Source organism: Tamandua tetradactyla, chromosome 3 (assembly GCF_023851605.1).
Source record: "Tamandua tetradactyla isolate mTamTet1 chromosome 3, mTamTet1.pri, whole genome shotgun sequence".
In the NCBI taxonomy this organism is placed as follows: Eukaryota; Metazoa; Chordata; class Mammalia; order Pilosa; family Myrmecophagidae; genus Tamandua; species Tamandua tetradactyla.
The window spans coordinates 200,598,314-200,625,941 of record NC_135329.1 but is presented as its reverse complement, the minus strand read 5'-3'; the positions used below and the strand labels follow the sequence as shown (position 1 = coordinate 200,625,941).

The 27,628-nt window shown below is 37.2% G+C and overlaps 1 protein-coding gene across 13 annotated transcripts in view; it reads left to right on the top strand.

Moving 5' to 3' along the window:
- Positions 1-27,628, top strand: part of DOCK10 (dedicator of cytokinesis 10) — a 271,344-nt gene that overhangs the window by 164,406 nt on the left and 79,310 nt on the right. For all 13 annotated transcript variants that reach the window (XM_077155290.1, XM_077155289.1, XM_077155287.1 and 10 more), the window contains exons 8-14: positions 3,055-3,235; positions 4,486-4,571; positions 4,890-4,973; positions 5,090-5,245; positions 20,897-21,118; positions 21,317-21,439; positions 22,578-22,660. In XM_077155290.1, the coding sequence (XP_077011405.1) occupies positions 3,055-3,235; positions 4,486-4,571; positions 4,890-4,973; positions 5,090-5,245; positions 20,897-21,118; positions 21,317-21,439; positions 22,578-22,660 (935 nt within the window). The remainder of the gene's footprint in view (positions 1-3,054; positions 3,236-4,485; positions 4,572-4,889; positions 4,974-5,089; positions 5,246-20,896; positions 21,119-21,316; positions 21,440-22,577; positions 22,661-27,628) is intronic.

The following is a 27,628-nucleotide window of genomic DNA, read 5'->3' as shown; positions in this document are numbered from 1 at the left end:
TTAAATAAAATTTTTTTTATTTAAGAAAACAAACAATACACTTAGAACCACCAACAATGGATATCTTAGTTAGCTTAACCATAGGCATATTTAAATAAAGTATCCATATAATCATTGTAAAGCCTGTTTTTGTGCAGTAAGTTTCATAAACCAATTTAAAATTCAGGCAACAAGGAAAAAATCTCCAGCTTCAGGTAACAAAGTTCTTAAATTCTAAGTATTAAACACTAACTTAGATACCATTTGATCAGCCGTCAAAACTGTGAATGTTCTCAAAAGATCAAGTAGAAAGTTCTTACAAATATTTGCATTGCTATGGTAATGACCTATGTTACTAAATATTTTCCTGATCTCAGGAAAATATGAAGGTACAAATATTTTTATAATTAACATATGGAAATCTTAACCACCTAAAATGGGTATCCAAGTTAGCTTACCCAAAAGCATATTAAAAAAAAAAATCTATGTAATCGTTGTAAAGGCTGTTTGTACAATGTTTCATAAACCAATTTAAAATTAAAGCAAGGAAGAGAAAAAAATCAATAAATACAGATACCACAGTTACTTGCATTCCAAATCTTAAACAGTAACTTAAATACCATTTGACTAACTATCAAAACTACATGCGTTCTCAAAATATCAACTTTGCTATAGTAGTCAGCTATTACAAAATATTTTCAAATTTTTTATTTCAGGAATTTATTTTATCTAATATTACTATAACTGCCCACAGGTTTTTTAACCATTTTTTAGTTGTAAAATATAACATATATTCAAAGAAAAGAAAGAAAAAAAGCAATAATTTTCAAAGCACACTTCAACAAGCAGTTATAGAACAATTCCCAGAGTTTGTCATGGGCTACCATGTCCTCATCTCAGATTTTTCCTTCTAGCTGCTCCAAAGCACTGATGGCTTTATAAGAGCCATAATAACAGAATCGTACAGTATTTGTCCTTTTGTAACTGATTTATTTCGCTCAACATAATGTCCTCAAGGTTCATCCCCGAGCACATTTTAAACACTCTCCAAGCCTCGATTTCTTCATTTGTTAAAGGGGTTAATAACATGTTGCGCCAGGGTTGTTAAGGGATTTAAATAAAATAATGGCTGTAGAATATTCAGCATAGTGCCTGGTATATGGATGGTAAGTGTTTAGTAAGTGTCTCGTTTGTAGTAGTCATCAAGCTGTTGTGGAAATTAAAAGGAAGGGGGCTATCTTGGGACAGTCTGAGAGCACCCCAAACAGAACAATGCCAGGAGGTTATTTAAAATATTTTTTTTCTTTTTTTTTGCTACCAAGAAATAGCAATCCTGTTCTCAAACAGAATTTCAGACTTTTGATATTTAGCCACATGCCATACTATGATTACATTCTCATTCTGTGGCTCTTTTCCTATCTGTATTTTACTTAGCAGGGTTATCTGGAACATTACCCTTTACTTTATTACAATTATGAGTGCTCTAAAGGCTTTAGAACTGTGTGGGTAAAATTTGATCGTGTGCATCAGACTCCTTCAGAGAGAATTCAAGATGGAATAACTTCAGTACTTCTCACACCCACCGCAGGCTATCCACATTAGTTTGTATCATCGAGGGAAAGTTTCCACTTTTAATTTACATTTCTAATCTCACGATAGGAATATATAAGTATCCCATAATAATTTGCTCTTATGTTCCTCTGATTTTAACTGTGCTTCCTCAATCTTCAACTGTCTCCTTCTTTCTTATCATTCAGATTTCAGTCCAGATGTCATTTTCTGTGAAAGGCCTGCTTTGGCCACCCAATCTAAAGCAACTACTCACCATATTGGTCCAAGCAGAGACTGTTTGTTTTACAGTTGCTTGTTTGTTGAGTCCTTCAGGCATTCATTCATTCACCTCTTCCCTGCTAGAATCTCAGTTCCCCAACAATCAGAAGTACTCAGTTCCATTCATAAACTATTACTGTGCCAGGCTTTGTTAGTGAACCCTCTTAATGTGTTGGCCCTGTTACAAGATATAGTGGTGAGAAGAACTGACTGTTTTTCTCAAGCAGGCAGCCTTGAGGGAGATGGATATTTGTCGAAAGAAAGACAAAAATAAAAGTATAATTTCAAACTGTCCTAAATGCCCTGAAGGACAGGTGTATATACCTATGAGTACCCATGACTAGAGAACCCTACCCTACACTGGGGGATCAGGGAAGGATTTCCTGAGGAAGTGAAATACCAGTTGAGATCTGAAGCTGGAGTAGAAGCCACCCAAGGACTTGAGGGGTAGGCATCATGCTCCCTGCATGCACAAGTGGAGCATGTGCAAGGCAGGGTATAGTGATGTCAAGTTACAGAAAAGTCTGGAGGTTGATACAGAATCCAGAAGTTAGAGAATTTGGGTGTCATTGAATATGGATGTTATTTAAAGCCAATGGAATAGATGATATCCCCTGAAGGAGAAAAAGAGGTCTAGGGCAACAGGTTACAATTAGAAAGCAAGAGAAGGAAGAGTCAGCTCAGGAGGTTGAAGTGGTGGCTGATGAGGTGGAGGGAAAACCAGCATGGAGTGTGGTCATGGAAACCAGAGAAAGATGGGTTTCAAGAAGCAGGAAGCGGCCACTGTGTTAATTCTGCTGAAAAATCAAGTAAGATAAGACGAGAGAAACATCCCTTAGTTAGTAAGGCAACACAGAGGTTCTTAGTGATCTTATGAAGTGCTACTCAACTGGAGTGAATCACAGAAAGATCTTCAGGGGAGAACATGAAGGCTGCAACTTAAAACAACTATTTGAAGAAGTTCAGTAGCCATTCATACATGCATGAAGATGAAATTTTTGAGCCAACATGCCCATCAAATAAAAAACATCAAAATAAAAGATCTCCTAGTACAAAAAACACTTTGTGAGAAACGAAGCAAAATAGTTCCTATCTACATAACATTTTGCCCCGATTTGGAAGGTCCCTTCGTGTTACCTGGGTGTTACCAAAGTCGCTCGCTAAGACTTACCATCTGGCATTCCCTAGGCAAATGATTCAAAGCTGGTTTTGGTTTTGTTTTGTTTTGTTTTTTTAATACCACAGAACAACAGACTAAGAAAATATGCCTTTGAACTGAAGATGAATGACCTGACTTATTTTGTGCTGGCGGCCGAAACAGAGTCAGACATGGACGAATGGATCCACACCCTCAACCGCGTCCTGCAGATCAGTCCTGAGGGGACCCTGCAGGGCAGGAGGAGCACAGAGCTGGACCTCAGGCTGGGTGAGAACACCGGCACCCGCCACCTCTCCTCAGCCGAGTGGGGGCTCTGCAGTGTGGTTCATTTGAGCTGCTCATATCCCTGGTGGCTCTCAAGTCGAGCTTATTCGCCCCTGAGGCGTTTGCTCCAGGAAATCACCCCTAACACTTTGCTTTTACTCATCCATGAGGGGCACGACTAGTTGATGATTTGAGGCCGACCCCCCAGAGCGATGATGTTGGCCATCGTTTGTCAGCAGCATCAAAAATGTACCCATGACTGGTGGAATGTTACCTTTTAAGGGGTATTTTGTGTTCTATGGACTTTGATTAAATTTGGCTGGTGAAACTTTGCTCTGTAGAACCAAATAGGCATCACTCCTGTATAGTGAAAGTCATCTTCATTTATACGTTTTGACCATACTGAAATCAGTTTAAACATAAAGGTCCCCAAAATTATGTGCGATAGTAGCAATTTTTGTAAGATAGAAAAAATCTGCTTCTGCCCAGCCTAATTCCTTTGTAAGATTCTTATTCATTTTAGGCAAAGAGATGACAGCAAGAGAGAGGAAAAGAAGGGTGAAAAGAAGGTTAGAGAAACAAGTCTAGCTATATGGAAGGTCATTTCACCACAAACAGAGTCATTCACTCCCCCTAAAAGAAAACTGTTTTAAAACATTTTGCACAGGTTTGATACTTTAGAAACTATGGTCTTTAAGTTCTTATAGTCTAAGTATCAAATGCTATAAAAGGAGTCGTGGAATAATGAAGAAGAAAACTATTGCTTATTTAGCACAACTACTAATACCGCTGTAGGTGTTTTGCATTCATAATTTAATAATCATCAAATAGAATATCAACTTTACAGTGTCTTAGAGAGAATAAGTGACTGGAGGGAGAATGTGGATTTTAAATTGATGGCCTGATAGCCAGAATTCCCAAAAACATATACATATTTAAGAGAAATGTAGAATGCATTGAAGAAGTAAGTCAAGTCAACCCCAAGTATAAATATAGTATAGTAAGGATCCAGAATTCTTTTGGGCAGAGGATGGTATCCGAGAAAAAGCCCCAAAACGATCATCAGGAGATCTGATTTCCAGGCCCAGATCTCCTAACAATATGGAATACTGGAGTCAGACAAAATGAAGGCATCACTCACCAATGTCCATCCTAGCTTTGGATCTGACCTACTTTTGATGTGTCATAGGCTAGGAAAATATGTGCCTCGTGAGTATTATTTGATAACCTGTGTCGGTATATTTTTTTTCAAGACTCGCTGGATAATTCTATAACTTGTGAAAGCACACCAGAGGAAACAGATTCTTCAGAGAACAGCCTACACCCAGACTTTGCAAAAGTAATGAACTTGACATTTTACTATGCAAATGAATTTGAATAGTTATTAGCTGTTATTTTCCCAGAAAAGAAGACAGTACTTTCTTTTAAGATTTATATGGAGAACAGTCAGGACTTTCCATTTAACCTATGTGTTTTACTTAACATGTTCGCAACACTTGAAAATAAGAGCATGTTTTTATAAGATTTTCCAGGTGTTGATGGATGATATTAAGACAGTGATGATGCAAAGTGGGTGCTTCTTGGCCATGGGCATGGAGATGGGACTCTAAGTATCTGTATGTTTAAGATTCCAGAGACTAACACAGTTTTCCTGTAGTACCTCACAGAAACCGAAGAAACTGTCAAAATGACTCGAAACATGGAGAGGCTAAATCTGTTCTCACTGGATCCAGATATAGATGTAAGTCAACATTCTTTCAAAACAGATATGAACTTAATCCATATGATGTGCTTTATAATTTAGAGTATCTTTTTTATGGTAGCTGTATGGTAACCAAAACTTCCAAAATTTCTTAGACGTTGAAGCCTCAGAAGAAGGATCTTTTAGAACCCGAGTGTGTGATCAAACCTTTTGAAGAAAAGGCTGCCAAGAGAATCATGATCATCTGTAAAGCTCTCAACTTAAATCTCCAGGGATGTGTTACAGAAAATGAAAATGATCCAATAACGAATGTAAGTCTCTCTTCTGTTACATCATGTACTAGGTCACAACACCACCCTCGTCTAAAGCTTTTCAATTCCTCCTACTTCTAGGCATATCTTTCATACCATCAGGTGTACAAGTGGAAGTATAATTGACCGTATATTTCCACATTATAAAAGTGCATATGTTCTGAAGTGGAATTATCAATATACCATTATAAAATTTTCTTTTAGCTTAAAGAAAAAGCATTGGAGGACTGTATCCTATGATTCTTTCCATGAACTCAGCTTAATGGATCAGAGATTTCCAAAGGTATTACTTGTGTTTCATTGGTGGTGCTGTGAGTGGAAGCCACTCAAGGTTTTAAGCACTTTAAAATGGCATGGGTTGATTTGTGTTTTTAAAGATCTTATCAGGAGAATGGATTGGAAGAATGTAAGAGTGGCCCAGGGAGACTGTTAAGAGGCCACTACTACATTGTTCACTACATGAATCACTCTAGGGCTGACAAGGAAGATGGAGAGAAGTGGGTAGACTTGACTTATGCTTTGCAAATTGAAGTGGCAGGCTTTTATGATACAGTGGTTATGCAGGATGAAGGAAGGGGAAACCTCAAGGAGTCCCTGAGTTTCACTTTAAACATGTCTCTGCATGGTGGCCCCGTCTACTAAGAAGACAAGACTGTAGGATAAGGTCAAGATTTCCACTCTGGACGTGTTAAGCGTAATAGGCCTGTTACACATCCAGATAGAGATGTTCATGGGGCAAGTTCAAATGCATGTTTGGAGCTGAGGTGGATGGAGATGTAAATGCAACAGGTAGTTCAGGCAGTGACCTAGGATGAGGCATCAAGAGATCTCTGTGCAAACAGAGAAGGAGCCAGGAGTCAAACATTTAAAGCATAAATAAAGGAGAAGTGGACAGAAAAGATTGAGAAGAAATGATGGCCTGTGAGGTGGATCATGCAGTCTAAAGAAGAAAGGGCCTTCTGTGTGAAGCTCAGGAGGAGTCCAGTGGAGATGACAAGATGGGGGACATGGGTGCCGATAGCACAAGCAATTTCTGTGGAGTGAGTATTAGAAGGAGAAATCAGAATATACTTGAATGCAGGCATGAAAAATAGTAGAAAGTTGGTTCTTGAAACTTTTTGGAAATGGGAAATTTTAACCCTAATAGTAAGGTCACTTACTAGATTTATTGAACAAAAATAGATGCTTTTCTTGACCATGAGTATGTTTAAATTGGATTAAGAAATCCAATTTGGAAACTGAGACTCAAAGATAATGGGCTTTACTTTCCAGTGCCAGGGAAATATGATCTCTTCCAGAGGGATCCCGTTTCTTGTGCAAAGGAAGGCCCATATATTTAGAAGTTGTACGTTCGTATTTCGGCTGGTCTCTTCAGGAGAGAGGGTATGCCCAAACAGGGAGCAGCTTTAATCTTCACTCACAAGTCTCTCAGGCCTATCATGGGATTAAGGTGATTTAGAGTGTTTGGAATGTCTGCATTGTTTTTAATTTCTTTCACAATTGATATGCAATATATTTAAAAAACTGGGAAATTACTTTTTGAAAAACAATTTCCTTGTGCTTACAGTTTTGATAATGAATAGGGATGACGGCAACACAGCATTGTCAATGAAATTAACACCACTGAAATATATATTTGCCTATGGTTTAAAATGGGAAATTTCAAGTAGAATATAGTTACTAGAATAAAAAAAGTTTAAGAAAATCAACCATAGAACTGTACAAAACAAACAGTGAACCCTAATATAGACCATGGACTATAGTTAATAGTACAGTTATATTATTATCCCATCAATTGTAACTAAATTACACTAATACAAAATGTGAATAACGGGGGCAAATATGTGGGGACTCTGTATTTCCTGTATGATTTTTCTAAACCTAAAATTTATTTTAAAAGCAAGTAATATAAAAAATAACTAATAAGAAGTTGGGGCAACCTCTCTCCAGCCAACACAACGAGCAGTCTCACCACCCTACCCCTCTCTACATGGGACATGACTCCCAGGGATGTGGACCTTCCTGGCAACGTGGGACAGAAATCCTAGAATGAGCTGAGATTCAGCATCAAGGGATTGAGAAAAACTCTAGAACAAGCTGAGACCCAGCATCAAGGGATTAAGAAAACCTTCTCGACCAAAAGGGGGAAGAGGGAAATGAGACAAAGTGTCAATGGCTGAGAGATTCCAAACAGAGTCGAGAGGTTATCCTGGAGGTTATTCTTATGCATCAAGTAGATATCATCTTGTTATTCAAGATGTAATGGAGAGGCTGGAGGGAACTGCCTGAAAATGTAGAGCTGTGTTCCAGTAGCCTTGTTTCTTGAGGATGATTGAATAATGATACAGCTGTCACAATGTGTGTGATTGTGTAAACCTTGTGTCTGATGCTCCTTTTATCTACCTTGTCAACAAAGGAGTAGAACATATGGAATAAAAATAAATAATAGGGGGAACAAATGCTAAAATAAATTTAGTTTGAAATGCTAGTGATCAATGAAAGCAAGGGGTAAGGGGTATGGTAGGTATAATCTTTTTTTTTTTTTCCTTTCCTGCGTTCGTTTTATTTCTTTTTCTATTGTCTTTTTATTTCTTTTTCTGAATTAATGCAAATGTTCTAAGAAATGATGAATATGCAACTAAGTGATGATATTGTGAATTACTGATTATGTATGTTGTTTTATTTTGTTTATTTTTTTAATTAATAAATAAATAAATAAATAAAAAGTTGGGGCAAGATAGTGGCATAATGAGGTTTGGAATTTAGTGATTCCTCCGGGGCAGTGAATAAATAGCCAAGAACTGTCTGGAGCATCTGTTTGGGGGACTTCAGTGACCAGACACACATCACACACTAGTCTGGGAAGGGTGGAACAGCTGACATCCCACACAGAATTACTATGTCTCCCAAGCCATGGAGGCCAGCACGCCTCCCTTACAGGCACAACAGGCTATCTCCGAATTGGTTCCCTAAGAGAAACCTACTCTACTAGGAGCAAGGAAGCTAGCCCAACCAGGCTCCAACTGTGGAATTAACAAATTTGGACTGCTAAATACAAGCTCCAAGCATAGGTAAACCATGAAAGGAACCTAGAGGCTTTGCCATGGTAGAGAGGAGACAGGGCTGACAGAAAAAAAAAATAGAATTTTTGAGTTGAATGAGCTCAAAATACTAGAAAGGTCTGGGCCCCAGGAAAAAAAAGGTAATTGGAGGTAGAGGGGTGCTGGGCTCCAGCTTTGAAAGCATTTTTTTTTTTACTTCCTAACAGCTCATTAGATAGAACTGTAGGTGTTCTCCTTCCTCCACACTGCCCCAGGTAAGGGCAGAATTAACATGTGTGAGAGACAAAGTAACTAATCAGGTGAAGGTGATAATTCACTAACAGTGTGTCTCTAAGTAGTCTCTAATGGGAGAAAGAGAAGATAGCTCAGCCAAGCTCCCTTCAATTGTGGTTTTAATGCTGGCAGAGAGGAGGGTTGTTAACAGACAAAGAATAAAATGAAATAAAATTAAGAAGAATAAAGACAGAGGATTTTGGAGACAGCTGAGATCAGAGAACTGGAAAAGGGTCATACAGAGCCTGGTACTAACTCTGGCTCTTGATTGGAGAACCTTGGGGGCTGGGGACTGGCTCTGAAAATGGTTTTCTTTTTTCTTTTCTTTTCTTTTTTCCTCTTTTTTTTCTAAACTATTCTAATTAGTTCATTAGAGAAAGCCTCAGGCATTTTCAAATGTCACCCTTACCCAGGCAGGAGCTAAGTTAAGATAAGTCTGAGGGGCCAAGTAAGGAATCAGGTGTAGGAAACAATTCCTTAAAGGATGTATCTTCCCCAAGAAAACATGGATGAGGCTCAGATCCAGTGGTGGCACTGCTTCAGCAAATTCAGGCCCCAGGGGCTGGAAAACAGAAGCAATTTAAACCAGCCTTCTGTCTCAGCAGCTGTCTCAACTACACCCTTCGCAGGGATAAAGACTGCTGAGAAATAAAGGCACTGCATCACTTTACACAGACTGACAGTTCCCACCTGCTGGGCAGGGTAGGAAAAGCACAGAGTCAAAAAACTTCATAGAGAAGTTTGACAACCTGCTGTGGCTCACCTCAGGGAAATTTGATACTTTTGCACCCACCTCCTGAGACCTGGGTCTGTTGAGTAGGGGGAGATCTCATTGGGTTGATCATATCTGGGGAGACTGTCCTCAGAAAAAACAAAAGGTTCCATATAGGCAGGGCAAGAGCCAGAAAAGCAAGAGCTGAAAAATTCTGATCAATTAACAGAATCTATACTAGAGGTCTATAATAAGTTGAACTGAATTCCAAGGAACAGATAACAGAACAAGGCCAACCAACAAGAAAACCCCAGGTAAAAGAGAGAAAACAACCTCCAAAATAAACTAATCAAGGAAATTAGATACCTAGACACCAGCAAAAAAATCACAAGTCATACTAAGAAAAACAAAGATATGGCACAGTCAAAGGAACAAACTAGCATTTCAAACAAGATACAGGGGTTTAAACAACTAATTAAGGATGTTGAAACAGACATGCACAATCACATCAAAAATCAAACCAGAGTTGAGGGAAGATATGGCAAAAGAGATGACAGATGTAAAGAAGACATTACAAACATAAAAAAGGAACACAAAACTTTGAAAAAGCAAATTGCAGAACCTATGGAAATGAAGCACCCAATAGAATGAGTGAATAAAAACACAATGGAGACCTACAATGGCAGATCTAAAGAAACAGATGACAGAATTAGTAAACTAGAGAATAGGACACCTAAAATCCTATACATAAAAGGATAGGGAAAAGAATGGAAAAATATGAGCAGGGTCTTATGGAATTGAATTACAACATAAAGCACACAAATATACATGGTATAGGTGTCCTAGAAGAAAAGAAGGAAAAGGGGCAGAAAGAATAATGGAGGAAATAATCACTGAAAATTTCCCATCTCTTATGAAAGGCATAAAATTACAGATCCAAAAAAACACGGAATAGATCCAAATAGACCTCCAAGATATTTATTCAACTGTCAAAAAGAGAGAATTCTGAAGCAGCAAGAGAAAGTGATCCATCACATGCAAGGAAAGCTCAATAAGGCTATGTGCAGATTTCTTAGCTGAAACCATAGAAGCAAGAAGACAGTGGTATGATATATTTAAGATAATGAAAGAGAAAAACTGCCAACCAAGAATTCTATATCTGAGAAAGCTGTCGTTCAAAAATGAGGGAGAGTTGAAAACATTTTCAGACAAGCAGACACTGAGAGAGTTTGTGAACAAGAGACCTGCCTAATAAGAAATGCTAAAGAGAACACTACAGGCACATAGGAAAAGACAGGAGAGAGGTTTGGAGAAAAGTGTAGAAATGCATACTATCAGGAAAGTAAAAAGAAAGAGAAAAAATAAAATCCATCCTATAAAATCCAAAATATAAAATGGTAGAAGAAAGTTCTGCCTTTACAGTAGTAACATCAAATGTTAATGGATTAAATTCCCCAATCAAAAGACATATACTGGCAAAATGGGTTAAAAAACAGGACCCATCTGTATACTGTCTACAAGAACTCATTTTAGACCCAAGGACAAAATAGGTTGAAAGTGAAAGGCTGGAAAATGATATTTCAAGCAAACAACAAGCAGAAAAGAGCAGGGAGACAAAGAAGGACACAGTGTATTAATAAAAGGAATAACTTGTCAAGAAGATATCACAATCATACATATTTATGCACTGAGCCAGAGTACTCCAAAATACAGGACACACATTCTGACAATACTGAAAGGAGAAGTAGACACCTCTACAATAGTAGTTGGAGACTTCAACACACCTCTTTCATCAATGGGCAGAACACCTAGACAGAAGATTAACAAGGAAACAGAAATGTTGAATAGTACAATAAATGAACTAGATTTAACACATATTTATAGAACACTACACCCCACAACAGTGGGATACACATTTTTCTCAAGTGCTCATGGATCATCCTCCATCATAGAGCACATGGTGGGTCACAAAGCAAGTCTCAATAAATTTAAAAGGATTGAAATTATACAAAACACTTTCTTGGAAAATAATGAAATTAAGTTGAAAATAAATAACAGGTGGGAGGCCAAAAAATTCACAAATATATGGAGACTAAACAATACACTCTTAAACAACCAGTAGGTCAAGGAAGAAATTACAAGAGAAATCAGTAAATATCTTGAGACGAATGGAAATGAAAACATAACATATCAAAACTTATAGGAGGCAGCAAAGATGGTGCTCAGAGGGAAATTTCTTGCCCTAAATGCTTCTATTAAAAAAAGAATAATAAACAAAAATTGAGGAATTTACTGTTCACCTGGAGAAACTTGTGAAAGAACCACATACTAATGCCAAAGCAAACAGAAGAAAGAAATAACAAATGTTAGGGCAGAAATAAATGAAATTGAGAACGTGAAAACAATAGAAAGCATCAACAAAAACAGAAGTTAATTCTTTGAGAAAAATCAATAATATCGATGGACCCTTAGCTCAGCTGACAAAAAAAGAGAGAGAGAGAGAGAGAGAGAGAGAGAGAAGATACAAATAAATAAAATCAGAACTGGAAGAGGGGACATAAAAATACTGACCCTGCAGAAACAAAGGAGAAAATGAGAGGATACTATGGGCAACTATATGCTAAAACACTAGACAATGTAAATGAAATGGATGACATTATAGAAAAGCATGAAAAATCAACATTGACTCAGAAATAGAAGACCTCAACAAAACCAATCACAAGAAAAGAGATTGAATCAGTCATCAAAAAGCTTCCAGAAAAGAAAAGTTCAGGACCAGATGGCTTCACATGTGAACTCTCCCAAACATTCAAGAGAGAGTTAGTACCAATCCTGCTCACACTCTTCAAAAAATTTGAAGAGGAGGAAGAGCTGCCTAACTCATTCTGTGAATCCAATGTCACCCTAATACAAAAGCCAGACAAGATAGCAAGAAAAGAAAATTACAGACCAATATCTTTAATGACTATAAATGCAAAACTCCTCAACAAATTACTCACAAATTGAATCCAGCAGCACATTAAAAGAACTATACACCATGACTAAGTAGGATTTATTCCAGGTATGCAAGTCTGGTTCAACACACACGAAAAAATCAATTAATGTAATACAGCACATCAATAAATCAAAGCAGAAAAACCACATGATCATATCAGTTGTTGCAGAAAAGGCATTTGGCAAGCTTCAACATCCTTTCTTGATAAATGCAGTTCAAAGGATAGGAATAGAATGGAACTTCTTCAAAAGGAATATATGAAAAACCCACAACCAATATCATACTCTGTGGGGAAATACTGAAAGCTTTCCCACTAAGATCAGGAAAAAGATAAGAATGCCGATTGTCACCATTGTTATTCAGTATTCTGCTACAAGTTCTAGCTAGAGCAATTAGGCAAGAAAAAGAAATAAAAGGCATCCGGGTTGGAAAGGAAGAAGTGCAACACTCACTATTTGCAGGTGACATGTTATACTATATGTTAAAAATCCCAAAAAATCTACAGCAAGCTACCAGAGCTAATAAATGAACACAGCAAAGTGGCAGGGTACAAGATCAACATGCAAAAGTCAGCAGTGTTTCTATACATTAGTAATAAGCAAAGAAAAAATTAAGAAAACAATTCCGTTTATTACTGCAAACAAAGGAATCAACTATTCAGGAATAAATTTAACCAGGGCCACAAAAGACGTATACACAGAAAACAATAATAAATTGCTAAAAAAAAAAAAAAAAAAAAATTAGAAAATACCTAAATAAATGGAAGAATAGACCACACTTGTGGATTGGAAGACTGAGTAAATTAAGATGGCAGTTCTACTCAAATAGATTTACAGATTCAATGCAATCCCAATTAAAATCCCAACAACTTACTTTGCTGAAAAAGATAAAATAAATACAAAATTTATTTGAAAGGACAGTTTACCTGAAGTGCTAAAAATATCTTGAGGAAGAGGAATGAAGAGGAAGGTCTCACTCCCTGACTTTAAAGTGTATTACAGTACTGCAGTGGTCAAAACAGCATGGTACTGGCACAAAGATAAATATACTGTCCAAAGGAATTGAATTGAGTATTCAAAAATAGACCCTCTCCTTATGGACAAGTGATTTTTTGATAAGATGGTCAAGCCAACTCAACTGGGACAGAGCAGCCTTTTCAATAAATGGTGTCTGGAGAACTGGATATCCATAACCAAAATAATGAAAAAGGATCCCTATCTCACACCTTATACAAAAACTATCTCAAAATGGATCAAAGACCTAAACATTAAAGCTAAGAACATAAAATTTTTAGTAGAAAATGTAGGGAAATATCTTAAAGATCTTGTGATAAGAGGTGGTTTCCAGGACCTTACACCCAAAGCATGAACAGTGAGAGAAGAAATAAATAAATGGGATTTCCTCAAAATTAAACCCTCTTGTGCCTCAAAGGACTTTGTCAGAAAAAATATATATACAATGAGAGACAATATTTGGAAACCACCTATCAGTTAAGGGTTTAATATCGAGAATGTATAAAGAGATCCTACAATTCAGCAACAAAAAGACAAACAAACCAGTTTAAAAGTGGGCAAAAGACACTGGAAGACACTTTTCAGAAAAGAAATACAAATGGCTAAAAAACATATGAAAAGATGCCCAACCTCACTGACTATTAAGGAAACGCAAATCAAAACCAGAATGAGATATCATCTCACACTGAGTAGAATGGTCATTATAAAAAAAAGTAGAATTTTACTAGTGCTGGAGAGAATATGAAGAAAGAGGCACACTTACTCATTGTTGGTGGGAATATAGAGTGGTGCTACTGCTCTGGAAGGCAGTTTGGCTGTTCCTCAGGAAGCTTAATATAAAATCGCCATATGATCCAGCAATCCCGTTACTAGGTATATATTCAGAGGAACTGAAGGCAATGACACAAACAGACATTTGTTCATCTGTGTTTATAACAGCATTATTCACAATTGCCAAGAGATGGAAACAGCCCAAATGTCCATTAACGGATGAATGGCCAAACAAACTGTGGTATATACAGTACACCGCTGTGAGACAGAATAAGGTCATGAAGCATGTAACAACATGGATGAAGCTTGAGGACATTATGCTGAATGAAATTAGCCAGAAACAAAAGGGCAAATACTATATGGGCTCACTAATATAAACTACCATTAATAAGTGAACTTTGAAAAATAAAGTTAAGAACACAGGTTATCAGAAGATAGAAAAAGGGTAGACATCGGGCATTTGATACTGAAGGAATGCAGAATATTCAACAGGACTGATTGTAAAGATTCAGAAGTGGATAGCACAATACAAATTGATGGCAATGCAGGATTGTAAATACACTAAATGAAGCTGAATGTGAGTATGATTGAGGGAAATGGAATTGGGGCATGTGTAACACTAGAAGGAAAGACAGAGAATAAGAACGAGAAGTATAACTTAGCGATGCCTAGAGTGAGCTATGACAGTGGTTAAATGTACAAATATAAGAATGTTTTTGCATGAGGGGGAGCAAATGAATGTTAAAATTGCAAGGTGTTGAAAATGGTATGATATAAGGAAAAAATACAATCAGTGCAAACTAGGGCCAATAGTTAACAGTAACATTGTAATATGCTTCCATTGAATGTAACAAAGGCAGTGTGCCAAAGCTAAATGTCAGTAAGCAGGGGATATGGTTGAGGGGTATGGGATTCTTTGTGGAAGAAATGAAAATGTCATCATACAGATTTTGGTGGTAAAGGCATAGCTATGTGATTAAACCAGAAACTATGGATTTTTTACTTAGGTTGGATTGTATGATGTGTGAATAAAACTGTTTGAAAATGAGCAGAGAGATACATGTGCTGGAGAAAATGTGGAGAGAGAAAATGTACCTGTTCACTTTTGGTAGGAAAGGAGAGTGATCCAGCCCCTCTGGAGAGCAGAGTGGTGGTTCCGCAGGAGGCTGGGAGTGGTGTTGCCATACAATCCTGCAACCCTGTAGTTAGGTGCATACTTGGAGGAACTGAGAGCAGACACATGAATGGACGTTTGCACACTGGTGTTTTTGGTTCATGGCGGCAGTGACCATGATTTGCAATGGATGGAGGTGGCCCAAGGGTACATGGACTGAGGAATGGAAGGGGGAACGTGATGTATACATACAATGGACTGTTGAGTAGCTGCAAGAAGGAATGTTGTGAGGCATGCAACTAGGTAAATGAACCTTGAGGAAAGTATATTAAATGAATAACCCAGATATGAAAAGACATATTATTATACTTATATATTATAGTGTTTTATAGTACACTAATATGGACTAATTATAAGGTGCAAACTTTGAAAATTGAGAGCTTAGGTTATCACGTAAAGTCTATTATAGAGGTTTCTGGATTGTAAGCTCTTACCACAGTCACATCTATTCCGGATTTGTAAGTATTATTGCTGAATTCTGAGATAATGAGCTCTTTATGTATAACCTGTCGTTCCCTGGAATTTCAGGTATTTGTTTGATACCTGAGATTCAGAACTAGAGTTCTGCAGCTATGAAAGTCAGCATTACTCCATGCAGCAACTGATAAAAACATTGAAAAAAATGATCAGACTTCAATTAGAGTTATGAATGAAGCTGATCTGGGTAGGATTATGGTAAAGCAGGCTAAATTGTAAAAGATGACATTGACTGTATTTTAAAACTTCAACTTCTGTATGAGACCAGAAGGAGTGTTTATTTGGTGCAAAATTTATATTTTTGGTAACACACTACCTAATCTAATTTGTATGGTCTGTTTATTCAAGCACCATAATTAAATGGAACATTGAATAGGGAGTAAAATCTTGTTGGTTTGTACAGATTGGTGTGATGCCCAGATACACCCCAGAGTAATCTGGGCAAAAGATTAAAAGGTATTTGCAAGGCCCCCTTGAGAGACTGGTAAAAAAAGGTGTAAGTATTAAACTTCTCTACCTGAGGATATTCTCGCAATCACTGGGGCCTGCCGATGTGACAGGCCAGGCCCTCAGTCTTGGGGCTTGCCTTTATGAAACTTATTCCTGCAGAGGAGAACCTCTTCTGTTGCTCAGATGTGGCATCTCTCTCTAAGCCAACTCTGCAGGTGAGCTCACTGTCCTCACCTCCCTACGTTGGATAAGTCTCCCTGGCAGCATGGGACATCACTCCAGGGAACAAGCCTGGCCCTGGCATAATGGGAGTGCGAAAGCCTTCCTGACCAAAAGAAACGAAACAAAGTTTCAGTGGCTGAGAGATTTCAGATAGAATCAAGAAGTCATAATGGAGGTTATTCTTATACAGTATTAGATATCCCTTTTCAGTTTCGGATGTATTGGAGTAGCTAGAGGGAAATACCTGTAACTTTTGAATTGTAATCCAACAGCCTTAATTCTTGAAGATGAGTGGGTAACTATAGAGCTTTTAAGGTGTGACCGTATGATTGTGAAAACCTTATGACTGACACTTCCCTTATCCAGTGTATGAACAGATAAGTAAGGAAAAAAAAGACAAAAAAAAATCAATAAATAATGGTGGGTGGCGGGGTATGGGATGTTTTGGGTGTTCTTTTTCACTTTTATTTTTACGTTTATTCTTTTTTGGGGGTTAATGAGAATGTTTAAAAATTGATTGTGATGAGTGCACAGCTATATGGTGATACTGTGGACCACTGATTGTGCAATTTGAATGATTGTATGGTTTGTGAATATATAATATGTCTCAATAAAATTGCATTTGAAAAAAAACTAATAAAACCGCCTTACCTTAACTCAATGAGAATTTGTTATTACTGGCATTGTCTTTAATGCTCATTGTAGATTTACTCAATAATGGTCTTTTATTAATGCAATTATTTTTAAATTCATTATTTTTAATTCAAGGAACATGTTTTTTATATTAACTAAATATTTCTCCAAGTTGCTGAAAAGCCATCTACTGCATTTAATGAATGAGCTTCTAAAATGCCTCTGAGAGAACGTTCTCAGGATGAGGAAACAATATTTGACAGCATGTAATTTTTAGTTGATAAACTGAAAACCAAGTTCAAATTCGTGGTTTTTAATATAAAATATTTCTTTGAAAATAAACATCAATTAAAAAAATCTGAACTAATAAAGCTGCTTCTCAACAAAGCTAATTTAAAATTTCATGGTCTTGAATTGAAAAAAAAAGAATGCAGAATTCTAAACATAAAAAAGTCTTATGACTTAATTGATATGCTTTAAGGTGCTTTATTTACTAAATACTTATTGAAAAGCCCAGAGACTCAAAAAGTAAATTTAGGTTGAAAAGATGCATTGGGAGAAATAAATGAATCACCACATGAGCTTTCGTTTCTAATGGAATATCAAAGTAGGTATTTTATTTCCATTTACTAAATAAAATGAAAAGGGAAATGCAACAATTCAGGGAAAATAATAAGGATTTTATCCTTTAACTTTATGTGAGTTCCAACCTGAGTTATTTTCATGTAACTTCTGTATTTTCAACTCTTGGCAGACTATCACTACCACAAATCAGGATTTTTTTCTAAATTAAGATAAATTGGTAAAATATAAAATGTTACTTTGTAATTGATTTATTTTTAAAAAGTAATTTATTGAATTTCACGTCAGATGTGGAGTTCTATTTCAAACTGTAAGAGAGCTTGCAAATACTGCTAATATTAAAAAAATTGAACTAATGTACTGCTTTTCAGAGGGCATGAGGACTCATCAAGCTTTCAGCAAAATCTACAGCATGTGTGAAGTTGTATAATGATGAATTGGGTCTTAATGTGGTCTCTATATAACTTGCCTATCTGCAGAATATTGGCATATGATAGGCATCAGTTCAAAACTCAGTAGCATAAACAAAAATAAAATATTTTTAGAGGCATATTCCATCTTTAGATCCTTGTAGTTAATTGTATATTTCGGTCCTCGCCTTAATTAATCTCTCTGTTGCATTGAACATTTCTTCTAGTGGACCCTTCCTTCTTCCTTGAATCTTTGTCTTCCTTCCATTTCTGTGATAATCTGGTAGCATTTAAAAATATTTATCTTTTTTTTTTGTCTTTTCTCTACACTCCTCAGTCTCCTTTACAACCCCAACTTTTTGGTTGCATGTTGATATTTCCCAGGATCCCATTCTGATTCTTTTCTCTTTTTCTCGTGGCCTAAACAGGAACCCACTTATGAAAATACTCCAGGTGCAGTTCTCCTGCCCACTTTCCTCAACTGAGCTCAAAAGTCACATATCCAGCTGCTACTAGGATATTCCAGGGATGACTCTCTGTGTCCCATTCAGAATTCACCTCTGTCATCTTTATCCCTTATATTGGAGTATAACATTGTCATACTTACTTTCCTAGACTCTCAAACCTGGAAATTTTTCTTTATTCGTATCCCTGTATAACCTTTGCTCCGGTTGCCAGCACACATGCATGAAATTGATTTCCCAGGGTTTGGTTGTACGTCCTTAATGTTTCTCAAATGCCACTCCCACAAATGACCCCTTAATAATTTTTTGCCTCCAGTCTTACTCTACTCTAATGCTCTTTTCCTATGTTCTTTCACGTCTTTAAGTCTTTGTACATGACACTCACTGTACCTAGAATTTCCTTCGAACAAGTGCTTTTCCTAATGACCACTTCAAAACTCAACTAAGAGATTTTCCCTTTCCTTCTTCTCTTCCCTTCCTTTCCCAACATGCTTTTATTCTGTACCTTCCCCTCTCTTCCTGGCATGGTGGCAAAAAGAATCCAAGGATTTCAGATGATGGGGAGGAGAGAGCCATGTGGAAGTCCAGAGGTGGCAAGCCCTCTGCCTCGTCAGGATACAGAGTCCAGTGCAGGGAGGCACAGAGGGGGCAGTTAGAATAGATGGATAGTATAATTGGGAGACTATTTACTTTGGACCAATAAGTAAATTGATTGAGCAAATAAGTAAATAGATTGATGAAAATGACGGCCAGGTTGCTTACTATTGGAGAACATACAAATATAGAAAGAAGAGAGATTAAAGAGAACCCTTGAGAGTTTGGACTAGAAGTGAAAGCATCAGCATGAACTTATGGTTTTTGATAAATGTTCATATGCAGATATAATAAATAGTTAAGGATATGAGCATCGTGTGTGTGTGTGTATATATATATATATATATATATATATATATATATATACGTATGTTTATGTATACATGTTTCTACATACCTATATTTCATATCTCTGTACACTGAGAGGGAATAAAAGCAATGGTATCGCAGTAACAATGAGCATGATGAGTATCTTGATTTTGGCTTCTAAATGTCCCTCTCGCTAAAAGGAGCCAAGGCTTCTTGGAGAAAATGGGGCACAGAAAATACAAGAGGAATCCTGCAACATCTTGTTTGGTAAAAAAAAAAAAAAATGCTCAAAATATATAGGGACCTGTCAGAAAGACACAAGAGCTACCTTTATGGGTATTCCATTAACCAAATCTGGGACAATTTGAGCATCACTATAAATAATGATAATAAGAGAAGACCAGTTATTGAATAAAATGATAACTTATGAGCCTACATTTGTATAAATTAATAAATGAATACAGAAATGAGGGGGAAGAGAAACTCATCCTTACAGTAAAATGTCAGCTAATATGTATAGAAAGAATAATGGAACTATATAATGACCATTGGCATTCATTAATGGTGATGGTTGATTCTGGTAGAAGTTGTCAATGGAGACTAAGGCTGGCAGGTGTGAGTTTGATGAGCAGGAGGACATCAGTGTAATCTCAGAATATGTCTCCACAAATACTAATCAATTACCATAGGGAAAATAGTGACTTTATAATGGAGAAACCTGGAGATACCAACATAACCAAAAGATGAAGGCTAAGATCATGGATCATAGGACAGGTGACATGGTTTTCCCTTGGTGCAATGAACTATGAAACTTAAGCGTTGCTTTGGGGTATTATCGCCATGAAGGTACGACCTGTAAATAGTCATAAGGAAAATTATGAGGGATCAAGTTTGAAGGTTGTCCTTCAGAACGTATATCCTATACCCTTGTAAACTGTCAAGAGCATGAAGGACAGAGAAAGACTGAGAACCCAACCTGACACTTACCCAACAATCTATTACACTGTGCTTTAATATATACTTTATTCACTAAGGTTTTGAAAGTTCCCAGGACAGTGGATGGCATGTAGGAAATGCCCAATAAAGATTAACCATTATTATTATACTGTCAAGCTATGAGAGAAAACTGAGCAGTGGTTGTATTGGTGAAGTATTTTCAAATGTGCAGTCTTAGAAACTTCCAAGACTCTATCATAGATTTCTGGGCAAATGTATTTTAAGAGCACAGAGTAAATAACAAGAAGTATTTGTAAGGCCAAACCATGTCTGTAATCCAACATATGAAAGAGAGTACATAGCAAAAGAAACTAGAATGAAGAAACCAATGAAATACAGTCTCGAGATTTTGGGCACCCACTGGAGGAAAGGAATCTGGTTGCTTCTCGCTGAGTTAATGCAAATTTGCCTCCTGCGTGTATTTTATCTACTTTTTGTTAAATAATGACCAGGGAAGATACTGCATGTGTAATGATTTTATTTCAAAACCATCTGTTCTTCCTTTTTCTTGCAGATTGAGCCTTTTTTTGTGAGTGTGGCACTCTTTGACCTCAGAGACAGCAGGAAGATTTCTGCAGATTTTCATGTGGATCTGAACCACACTGCCGTCAGGCAGATGCTCTCAGGGCCTTCCATGGCTTTGGAAAATGGCAACATCGCCACTGTCACTCCAAGACAATCAGAAGACCCTCACGTCAAGGGATTTCCGGAGGAATGGCTAAAATTTCCAAAGCAGGTTGCAAACTTTTGTTTACTGATAATAGGATGGAAAAGTCTGGTTCCATTGTCCTTGCCAACAGAGCCCATAGGATGGGCAGTTTCCAGATAAAACCCACCCCACCCCTTAAAGCTGACCTTTTTTAAAAAGTGGAATTTTGTAAATATCTTCAGTATTGTTTCTTAAATGCTTATTAGCCACTTTCTGTGTACATAGGCTATATTTTCTGTAAGCGATCCACATTCTGAAATTGTTTTGGTGGCCAAAATTGAAAAAGTTCTGATGGGAAATATCGCAAGCAGTGTTGAGCCTTATATTAAGAATCCAGACTCCAACAAGGTAATGTATAATCTTCCTTATAAATACTCTCAATTGCTTTTCAGAGATAAAGTCACACTGCTTTGATGAATTGTCATTTGATAAATGCTATCTGGAAATATTCTCTTGTTAATGCAATGAATTAAAACAGTAAGTTTTAAATGTATACGTTTTTTGTTTTATGCTTTTTGACCTAGAAGTTCTTGGCTTCTGAGAATATATTAGCAGAAATAAATTTAAATTTGATAGCATCCTAAGCCCAGGGGTCAAATATTAACAGTAATGAAAAGTTAGGAATAGTCTGTCCAAAAACAAGTGAATGTAGTTTTCTTGTAAGTGAACACTTATGATGAACTAAGAAACCATGTAAGACACATAATTATATATCAAAATATAATAATACCTAAGTGAAGAAAGAGGAAAGGAAATACTGTAAGTGGGTTGAATGGTACCTATAGGCAGTTTTCCCTCTTCTTTCCCATTGTCACATTTTCCTTAATAGTGAAATGTTGATATCTAATAGAAAATAAATGTGAAAAGTCTACATCTTCCATCTATACTTTCCTAGGGTAGTGTTTAATGTATTAGTGAGAGACCCTGCATTCAATATTAGGCAAATTATGGTGTGTGAGCCAAATCTGGCTTGCCACCTGCTTTTGTAAATAAGGTTTTATTGAAATACAACCATGCTCGTTCATTTATGTATTATATATGGTTGCTTTCCCACTACAGTGGCAGTGTTGAAATGTTGTGAAAAGTCCAAAATATTGAACATGTGACCCTTTAGAACAAATTTTGCCAATTTTTGCCCTTACTAATAAAAGGAAATATTAGACAGACCTTGAATGCAAATTTGATAACACTTTCCAAGAAGATTCAAGGTTTGTTAAGTCAGGGGGAACAAAAGAAGCTGGCGTTCCAAAGCAAGGACGTTTTCTACATTTGGAATTTCCAAACTAAAGCATAAGAAAAATATTATGTAATAGTTTGCACACAGAGGATATAATTTGGCTCTTTATAAGGTAAAATCTGTGGACCAACAAGCAGAATTCCACTGTTTCAACATCAGATCATTTGAAAAAGTATTTACTATTATTGTACATGTACGATTTTTAAAGTGGTGTTCTAAACAGCATTTTTTATTACTTTTTTTCCTTAGTATGCACAAAAGATATTAAAATCCAACAGGCAGTTCTGCAGCAAATTGGGGAAATACCGCATGCCATTTGCTTGGGCAGTGAGGTAGGTGGACACTTTGGTCCTTGCAACCTACAGAATAGAAATACATTTGTTGCCTGTGTGGGAAGCTTCAGTTTTGAACATCTTGGTGTTTTCTGGTACTCTTAATGTACCCACATTTAGAAGAATGCTCACGTGTTCATCTTCATAATTTTACATTGGACAAGACAATTTAGCAATCAGCTCATAATAGACTGAGGCTGGGATAGGTGGGGAGTGTGTGCATGGCCAGCAGACCATGTGTTCTTGGCAGGTGTCAGATCAAAGTCATAACTTGTTTATAATGTATATTTTGTATATCAAACCATTAATATTCTGTCAATCTATGAGTCTGGCTGCAGAAAGTCCACGTGGATGTACTTTGATTTCTTATTCAGCAACATGTTTTCACCTATGCATAGAGCTCAGGTCTACATTGGATGTCCACATGATCATTTAAATCCCTTGGATTTTGGTGCTGATTAACACAGATATTAGTACCAGTTGATTCTGATAGAAATGTTATTGTATGAGGACACCTGGACATGTGGATAACGTGGTATAATCTCTACACAAATGGGAAACTTTGCTTTCCATATCAGCCTTAACATCAATTACTGTTGTCTTCCTCAATTTCTTTTGCATCATTATTAGAATAGGAATTTCCTACAAGAGGAAGAACCTGACAGAGATCTATAAGGGGGAAAGGTCAGTAATGTCCAAAGTGAATAAATAAAAAAGCATGATTTGAGCTTTGAAAAGGTAGCCTATTAGATATTCATTCGAATATTGGTAACATTGCCCCAATAGCAATAACTTTAAAATCCAGAGAAAAGAGTGAACCTGCTAGTTATGGCATTTTTGGGTCTCACATTTCCCAGTGATGAGCATATCCAGAGTAAGATCACTGCTGTGTGTTGGAATCTTGAGGTTGATTTTAAGTTGCAGGCCGGAAGGGGCAGAGAGGAGAAATATGGACGTGAAGACAGCAGTGAGCCAAGATAGACTTCCGTGGTCATCAGGACCTGCCCTGCCCTAAGGCAGCCCCAGAGCAAAGGAGAAAGAGATGAGGTCCCAGAGTCCCCCAACATGGTTCAGATCAGGCCACCACCCACTTCGACTGGACTTTGGGCAAGTCTCCTCTCCAAGTCTCAAGGTCCCCATCTGTAAAATGGATTTAACAATGCCTGCCTTCAGGGGAGTAGGTGAGATCTCAGGTGCAAAAGCATTTGGCATAAAGTTGATCATAAATATCACTTTATGTACCCATTTCTCTCTCTCCCTATTGGACATGTAAGGCCAGGACATCCTCCGTGAAAATCTGTTCCCTAGATATACTGAACCTTTTATGATAACTTTAATTGTTTTTATGTCTCATAAGCTTCGAAAGAAAAGATAGCCAGTTATAAGTCACTGATCCAACATCTCCTTATTGTTAAGTATTCTCAGTTCCTGATTAAAAAGAACTGTCAGTTGTTTTATATATATAACCTGCTATTTAGAGATAAAAACAAAGAGAAATAGGTTGGGGTTAAAATAATTCAGAACATAGGGGTATCTATATTTTAGAACCACACATATTCTTTGAGACCAATGGAAGAAAGGTTTATTTGATCTGGAACTGAAATTTTCTGTAGTATATAATCTAATTCAACATATCTGTATAGCTCACTTGAACAATTGAAACACGGGGAGCCCAGAATAAGAAAGAGGTCCTTTAATCCTGTAAAGATTATTGTAATGCCTGGATACATCCTAGAGTATATTAAGCAGATAATCAAAAAGTACTGGCAAAGTCCCCTGAGGGACGGGAGAAAGAGTATGGAACTATTAAACCTTACCATCAGGGAAACCCCTGATACTGCGTCAAACTTTAGGGACACCCAAATCAATAAGCCATGCCCTCGATCATGAGGCTTGCTCTTTGAAGCTTATGTAGGTAGCAGAGAAGCTTAGACCTATAAGCATGCCTAAGAGTTACTTCTGGAGGACCTCTGTTGTTGTTCAGGTGTGGCCTCAGTCTCTCTAAGCCCAACCCTGCAAGTGAAATCATTGCCCTACCCCCTACGTGGGACATGACATCCAGGGGTGAAAGTCTCCCTGGTGACGTGGGAGATGACTCCCAGGAATGAGTCCAGACCTGGCACTGTGGGATCAACAATTCCATCCTGACCAAAAGGGGGAAAAGAGTGTAACTAATAAAGTATCAGTGGCAGAGAGAGTTCAAATAGAGTCGAGAAGCTACTCTGGAGGTTGCTCTTACACAAGCTTCAGTTAGACCTTGCTACCTATCATAACCTGCAAAACCCCAACCTGGACCGTTCCAGCCAATCCTAAAGAACACCTAGGGCATTATATAAGATTCCACAAGGGTTGCATGCACTAGAGTAACTTTCCAGAAACCTACAACCTCCAGATGGGTCTCTGATCCAGATAAGTCCTGAAACCTAGCCCACCCTCTCCAGAGCATCAGATAGTTCATCTCCTTACCCCATATTAGTGACAGACCTTTCCGATATGAAAAATTTAGAATGGCCATAGCCCAAACACCCCTAAAGAGAGGGATGGAAAGATCAAAGGTGATATTGGAGTTATACAGAAAAGGTAGGATTTAGCAAATGAGTATGAATGCTGAATCATTAAATTGATATCTCTTTTAGTCTCCAGTATTTTAGAGCAGCTGGAAGTAAAAACCAAAAATTGTGGAACTGTAACCCATGTCAAAGTCTGAAATATGTTCTACAACTAATTGTGGTGCTGTGTTTGAAAATTATTGCTTTTTTGTATATGTTATTTTTCACAAAAAAAGGAAAAAAAGTCGATTGTGATGATGATAAAAAAAACATTTAAGCCTTCTAGCCTCCTATATTCTGGAGCAGCTAGAAGGAAAAATATGAGAGGATCGTATGGTAGCCCATGACAAACTCTGGGATCTGTCCTGTAACTACTTGTTGAAAATGCTCTGAAAACTATTGCTTTTTTCTTTCTCTGCTTTGTTTATATGTTATACTATACAATAAAAAAAGTTAAAAAAAAAAAAAAACCATCAGGGCAAGTAGAGGCAAGATAACCCTTGGCAACAATGGAATATTCAAATACTGGAAAAATTACACTATGACCTCATCTTTTCTTTAAGGAGCCAACATTGCCTGAAGTTTTAGAAGGAGGCATTTTAGAGCCACACTCCCCTGCTAACCCAGTGACCTTGTTAGTTTGCCTTCATGCTAGTTTTTTTTTTTTATCTACAAAAGAAAACTCATACTAATTTACTATTGCAAGGATTAATAAACACAGATATGTGCCCAAGAAATCTAGCTACTGTTATAAGTCACTATTTTAATAACAACAACCACTTGTTGAGGTGATATGATGCCTAAATTTCTGGTAGATTAGGGACACTAAAGAATAATTGTCATGGGAGGGGGTGGGGTTTGTACAGGATTTGCCCATGGTTGAAAGAACCTAAGCAGTTAGGAGAAGTAGTAACAGCCCTACTTGAATTTGTCTAATAAAATGTGCTAGATGAAAGATGAAGTTTCCAGAGATGCTGACAATATAACTGACTATTGAATTATTCCTAGGACAGGAAAGCCATCAGTGCCATAATTATATGTTGTATTAATGTCCAATTAGTGGTTTAAGTGTAGGTTAGGAAACATTTTCCACCACCAATTTGTATATATATTAATATCTGATTTACATTTATGTAAACATCTCTGGCAACTGAGAGACATGGCTGAGCAGTACAGTTCTAAAGATTTCATATCGGGCTACTTGGATTATCTAACCACAAAAAGTGCAAGATCTAACCAAAGAGTATTCTAATTTTTCCTTCACAATGTGGAGGCTGTTTTAAGTAAATGTTGGCAGAATCAGAGGAGGCTAGTTGGTACCCGTGTCATTTTGATAGCCTCTACCTTCCCGAACCCTTCAGTACCTTATTGTCACTGCTGATTCTGGGGCTACTTTTCCCTACCATTACGTTTTTTAGATTACAGTTTGTTTAGCAACATAGTTTTGAGTGTGCCCTGAAATATTATGTGTGCCCTTAAAATCAACTGCCATTAAAAGATAGAAATGACAGTTCAAGACCACACACAGATCATCGTTGCAATGCACACACAGACACTCATCACCGTGAACAGTAGGTTATCCAAAATTAATTTGGTGCATGTTTTCATTTTTGGTAGCAGCTGCAGTGCCATTTTACAGCGAAAAGGTTATTGTTGGGGTAGGTAATGAGAACACATGCAGATGGCTGTTTAGAGAATTGATGAGGGAGGAAGTTGACACTTAGAAATGTGTCATATTGTAAATGAACTCTTTTTCCATGCATAGCACACCCCCAGAAACATATGTGTCTAAATCCAGGCCAGAGCTCCTTTGTGATTTCTCTTACTCTGTCTTACTTGACATTCTAAATGAACCAGTGGATAGCAATGAGTTTTATCTAAAATTAAACCAGATTATAATACAAATTTCATTCCTGTGTCCTACATTTAGAGAAGGCACCCAGTGCAGCTGTTATCTGAAATTTACACCCGACCACTAACATCCCCAACAAATTGTTATCCATACTTTCTGTGATTGCTTCCAGTAAAGATCTCCTTATACTTCCCACGGTGGTGACTTCTGTCTTTTTATAACTCTAATGTTTAAATAATTTCTTTCTAAAAACATTTTAACTGCCTGACAATCAGTTTTCAATTGTGTTCCCTGTAACCGTGAAAAATATGTCTAACACTGTCTCTACAGCATGGCTATTCATGCTGCTTATGAATGAAGCCACCAGGGGCACTTAAGCTTCTTTTCTTTGAAACTGAATACAGAATTCCTTCAGTCATGACCCTGAATGTCATGGACCTGAGAGCCTCATAGCATACTGATCTTTGCTCAACTGTAGCAGTTGGAACTAGGTATGACATCCCAGCCATTCTGAAGGCATCTCTGCTTTTGTAGAAAATATTTTTATTGATAAATCTTCACACACAT